This window comes from Colossoma macropomum, unplaced genomic scaffold, assembly GCF_904425465.1.
Source record: "Colossoma macropomum unplaced genomic scaffold, Colossoma_macropomum, whole genome shotgun sequence".
NCBI lineage: Eukaryota > Metazoa > Chordata > Actinopteri > Characiformes > Serrasalmidae > Colossoma > Colossoma macropomum.
Genome location: NW_023494794.1, coordinates 11,537,238 through 11,543,265, shown reverse-complemented (window position 1 = coordinate 11,543,265; position 6,028 = coordinate 11,537,238). Strand labels below are relative to the sequence as shown.

General features: G+C 42.1%; 1 protein-coding gene across 1 annotated transcript in view; it reads left to right on the top strand.

Moving 5' to 3' along the window:
- Positions 1-485: 485 nt before the first annotated feature.
- msna (moesin a) overlaps positions 486-6,028 on the top strand; it is a 56,951-nt gene continuing 51,408 nt past the window's right edge. The window contains exon 1 of the mRNA XM_036580161.1: positions 486-793. Within this exon, the coding sequence (XP_036436054.1) occupies positions 782-793 (12 nt within the window). The 5' untranslated portion in view covers positions 486-781. The remainder of the gene's footprint in view (positions 794-6,028) is intronic.

Below are 6,028 nucleotides of genomic sequence, written 5' to 3'. Positions count from 1 at the left end.
TCTCTCTCTCTCTATATATATATTGCTTTCTGTCTCTCTCTCCCTCTCTCTCTCTCCCTCTCTTTCGCTATCTTTCTATCTCTCTCCCTCTCTCTCTTTTTCTTTCTCTTCTGTTTCTCCTCTCTGTGTATTTATCTCTCTCTCCCTCCTCTCTGAGTATGTCTCTCACTTTCTCATCTTTTTTCCTCTCTACTCTTCTCTGGTCACTCCTTTTCTCTCTTTTTTCTCCCCCTCTGTCACGCTCTGTCTTTTTTCTCTCTCCATCCCTTCTCTCCCTCTCTCTCTCCCTCTCTCTCTCTCTCTCTCTCTCTCTCTCTCTTTCTCTCTCTCTCTCTCTCTCTCTCTCTCTCTCTCTCTCTCTCTCTCTATTACTTCGGAATGTCGTTTTTTTTTGGAGGGGGGGATTTGTAAATGTGCATGACGTCATCCCCGGGATCTCCCTCCGCGCGCTGGAATTCTAGCGCCACCACCGCTGGGTGTGGCTTCAACACTCAGATCCGTTACACAGAGAGAGAGACAGAGGGAGAGAGAGAGAGACACGCAGCCGGACACAGCGCGGGGAGACAGACAGCGAAATAGACATCTTAATAAATAATTAGAGATTGTTTTTGAGTGGCTGATCGCCCGCGGCCCGCTGTGTGTGCTGAAGCCGTTTTTAAGGTGGAGCCGTCCTGCGTGCCGCTTTCTGCAGTTCCGAGTTGAGGGCGGGTTCGGAGACTCTTCATCTGAATCAGAGCAGCAACAGTTTCGCCTCATCGCTCAGCTCTAAAACAACGACAAGATGCCGAAAACGGTGAGTAAACACGACCTGAACGCGTCAAAAACGTCTTTTTGGTCGTATTCTGTGCGTTTTTGAGCGCTAAAAGTGCAACATAATGCTTTAAAACGGTTTAACTGTGGAAAGATGCGCATTCGGGACACGTTCGTCTGAATGTAACTTTAACTTCGGCACCATTTAAGGTGGAACGGTATTAATCCAGTGAGATGCTGGGCTTTTCTTTTGCTATAATCTTGTATCAGTACTCTAAGACATCCGATGCTGAAGTTGGTTGCCCATTCGCCAGCTTGTTGTTCGAACTTTTCCGTTCCACCTTAAATGGTGCAGCAGTTACACTCTGACGCCTCAGGCGCCAGAATGTAACTGCACCATTTAAGGTGGAACGGGAGAATTCGAACAACAAGCTGGCGAATGGGAAGCCTCGGGCGCCAGAATGTAACCGCAGCCCGATTTAAGGTGGAACTGTCCATTTTTAAGCCGATATAGAGGAGGACCAGCGGTCAGGTCGGCATTTTGGGGGCTCTTTTTTCTCCTCACCGAACAGCTCTGCTTTCAGCAGAGGCTCAATGAGTGAGCAGATGAGAGACCCGAGAGAAGGGAAATGTCTCTCCGGATCACCTTTTGAGGCTTAAAGTGTACTTTTTTGGTGCGATTAAACTCTTTTATGTCCTCTTTTCTCGAACGCGGCCTCTGTTTTTTGTGTTTAAGCGAGAGTTCACATTGAAACGCCGGCGCTGATGTTAGCCTTAGCGGCCGGATGCGCCTTTTGTTGTCGTGTTTTTTCCCTCCTCAGATGATGAACCGTTATTCGGCGTCAAACCACGAAACAACCTCGCTTTTTTCGTTTATTCCTTTTTAAACCGGTTTCGGGGCATCAGATAAAGTCAGATGAGGACTTGTGTGTCGTGTTTGGCTCGTTTTGACCACTTTTGTGCGTTTAGAAACACTAAAAAATCACTTTTTTGGCGATTACCGGAATCAAAGCGCTGCTAACGGTAACGTTACTTGACGACGTTGCGAGTTTCTCTGGTTCGTCGCTAGGGGGAGGGGCCGGAAGGAACTTAATGGCGCAATCGTGCTTTTTTGTGCTTTCTTTTCGCGCCCGTTTTACGGCAAGCCACGCCTCCTCAGCGCTCGGATTGGCTACTTCCGAGCAAGCCGCCTGTTCTAGAACGCCGGAGCGGGCGGCGGGCGGGTGGAGCTTGTTGCTAGGCAACGCGTTGCAGAGCCGCTGATGCGCGAATGCCCGGCCAATTGGAGCGCAGGAGGGGCGGGGCTTGTCGGTAAACGGGTGGACGAAAACATAGCGCAATTTTCCGTTCAAAAGGCGTGGTGGGGCCTGAAACTGAAATAGCCGAGCTGGAACAGGAGGGCCGAGATGATCTTCAGTCCGCTTTAATGTCACAGATTCCACAAAGAACTTTTAAATAGACATGGTTTCCTAGGCAACGCTGACAAAATATGTTTGCTTTCATCTCACAGAACTTCATTAAAGCCGTAACAGTCAGTCAGATTACAGAATAAGAGTCTTTCTCACATCCTGTCCACTTTTGTGAAGTTCAGTGAAATCAAACTTTTAAACCAAACAGGTTTATTTAGCTTTTTTAAGATTAAAACAGCAACTCTAGAACAGTAACAGGCCCTGTGCCGTGCTCTACACTCCTAAAATGGTTCTTTAGAAAAAAGGAATGGTTCTATTTTGAATCAGGAGTTTTATACAGAACCATTTCATGCTTGAATGGTTCTCTGCATGGTGAAACTGTCCCTCAGATTGATGGAGAACGTGTTGTGTAGACATCGTAACCGTAGCAGAACCTTTTTTGGTGCAATACAGAACCATTTTCGATAAGGTTCTATACTGAACCTTATACGGCATCAATCTAAAGAACCTTTTCACCATGCAAAGAACCATTTAAACATAAAATACTTATATGTAGGACTCTCTAAATACCTTTACTAAAGAACCATTGAAGAACCATCTTATTAGGAGTGCTATGTGTGTCACACCTTTTCATTATGACTCCTGGCGCTGGGTTAGTTCAGCGTAGGCAGCTGTACATACGTGCTGCCTCAGTCGCTGGTGGCAGTTTCCTGTCTCCATCTTGTGCTGCGGCCTGACTGATGTGGAGATTTGAGACGCTCAGATGTCGTGCTGTTGAAACTACTCAATGAATCGAACCATAATAATCCCAAATTTGAGATTTTGTGCCACCTGCCTTTGGTCACAAGGCTGCGATTATTAATGTCCTATTAATGTCCATATCTGAAATAGTCAGTGTGATTTTGTTCCAAATACATTTCTGTTGGTCCATTCACCATAAACTGGTCACACTATGTAAAGGACAGTCGGCGTTTTCTAATGGTGTAAAAATATATACATTATATATACATATTCATTTATATACAATAATTTATAGTGTGTGGGTGGAAATACCACAGGCTTTTCACTGAAAGGTATTTTTAGACATTATATTCAACTTTTTAGCAATTCTGTGATTAAAATGATAAATATGTGCTGCAAAAATGATCTACTTTGTTATCTACCTTGAGATTTGATCAAATTCCACATGGCTGTTGACTAAGTGTAAATTAGTGAACACGTCCTCTACAGAGACACACTTCTGCACATTTTTAATACACAGTTACTGTTTATTTACTGAATTTAACATACTGTAAACAATTAAAACATAATAACGTAACACACACTTAACAGTCTCTGTTATTGGAGGAAAACCTTGTATCTCCACAATGGTAACTTTACAGGAGAGGGAAAAAACCTACTTTACTTCTAATGTAAGTCAATGGAACCAGAATCTTTTTCCAAGTCATTTTGGGCCGTTTCTTTTAGTCCATTCATCATGAAATTTACACACAATATAAAGAGCAACAGGTATTTTCAAATTATGTCAGAAACTGAAAAACAACAAAAATGGAGGAAATCTTCTGACAGCAGCGATACGTGGCACGTCTAAAGATTATGGTGCATTAAATTTCAAATAAATAGAAATTTTGCACTAAAATAAGCATGAAAATGTCATATTTAGGCGTGTTCTCTGTAGAGGATGTGTTCACTTATTTCCACATGTCATTTGACAGGGGGTGTTCAAACTTTTGCACATGACCGTAATTAACTGTACTAATTATGAACTGCTCTATATGTCTATAGACGTTTTATATGTGTGAGGTGTTAGTATGGTTGAGTGTCCGCACTGGCCAGTTCTCATTCATAGCCTAAAATAATATGTATTTGTATATATTATATTAAAAAATATCATTATTTAACAAAATGTATTGCAGCCTAGCAACTAGTTTTCCATGAAGGCAGTAGGAATTTGAGTAAACTACTGCGTAAATGGAAAATAAATTAAAAATTCATTTCTACACGTAAGATATATTCGTTGTATGTAGCAGGTAAAGGTGCAATAATTACAGTATCAATGCAGTATATAGAAATATATATAAATGTAGAACTGTGTGGCTCTTCAGAGCATCTCTAGTTTACTGTCTGTTGTGGAAACCGGTGTCAGTGCGCAAAATTAAGGGCGGGGCTTATCATATAGACACACCCATGTTCAAATAAGTGGGCTTTTTTCCTGTAAACTCAGTCAAACCAACCTGTTTAGAATAGAATTAGAGCAAAACACCCAGAATATCAGAAATTTTACATTTCTGTGTTTTTTTTGTATGTTTTTTTGTTTTTGTTAACTTTAGCCCTGAATTCCGGTTCTTTTCTGACCCTTAGTTTGGTGATTGTGGTTTTGTGTTGGTGTGTAAAGCAGAACTGGGCGTAGATGCAGCTGCAGCGTTGACAGATCATGTAATATTAGTAGAGACGTTTTCAGCCCCTGGTTGCAGACAGAGATCTTGTATTGACTCGCCTGGATTTTCCATTAACATCTCCACCAATTACATCATCTGTTATTACTCATTACAGGAGTCAAGGTGAATCACAGAGCCGGTACGGGCTTTTACCATCCGGCTACACTGCGGTCACTTTGTATCATAATGTATTGTATTGTATTGCATTAAGAAGTCCGTGTCGCCATGTTGGAAGGTGAGCTGTAGCTCTGAGCTCTGATGGAGCTCGTCTCATCACCGTTACTGCAGATACAGCCCTGCAGGAGATAAACACCAACACAACAGACCAGAATGACCACAAACACATGAACAGATATGTAGACGCTTTAGATGCGTCTCCAGAAACACTACGAGGAGAAGATGATCTAGATCGGTGGATCCGTATCACCTGCATTTCTCCAGAGTTCAGAACATTCCAGTGTGAGATATTTTATAAAAACTAATAAAAGTGGCAGGCAAAACTGCCAAAACTATTAAATAATGAACTCAGATACACAAATAAAGCTGAAGTAGCTTCTTAATCACCAGCTTCTCATCTGAACTTTCCGTTCCACCTTAAATGGAGCTGCAGTTACACTGAGGCGCCTTAAACGGAGACAAAATTATGAAAGTTGTTGAATACGAAGCAACTGCAGCTAATAAATGTATTAATTGACCTCAATAAAATCTCTTTAATCAACAAACCCCTCAAACTTCCTCTTGGAGGTGTTTAATGAGCAGCTAATGAGCAGCTCAGCAGAGCAGCTGTTGAACGCGTCTCACTGGCTGATCTAGCGCCGCGTCCCAAACCACACACTTCTGTACTTCACCTACTACACTAACGAGTGCACTTCTACTGGGATATGCACTATTTTTACACACTATATAGTGAGATGGTGTGCGGTTTGGGACGGGGCGCCAGTAACGCAGCGGGAAATCTCAGCCGTTTAGATTTCAGCTTTGATTTGTTAATCACTACAGCAACCAATCAAATAAGATCAAGCCAATACACTCAAATATATCAGTTAATACGCTTTAAAATGAGATTTAAAAGTGTTTAAAGTGTGTTTTACTGACTTTGCTGGATCGGTTACGGCTTCATCTCATTACAGACAGACTCAGCACTGCTGAGGGAACTTGATGTTGATACTAAAACGGTGGCAGCGCGACTGTGACGTCATCGAGTGCTGTCAGTTGTTGCCTTGTCATTAGCGTGTTAGCTTGTGGCCGTGGCTTTAGAACAGAACACTAAAGCACAAGTTTTGTATGTTTATAATAACCTGAGACTGAGAATAAATGTCACGTTGTAGGTATTTTATTCAGGGGTTCTTTAGTAAAAGAACATCTAAATCAGTAACAACAGAAGAACCATTTTTGGCGCTATTCAGAACCCTTTTCAAAAAGGTTCCATAC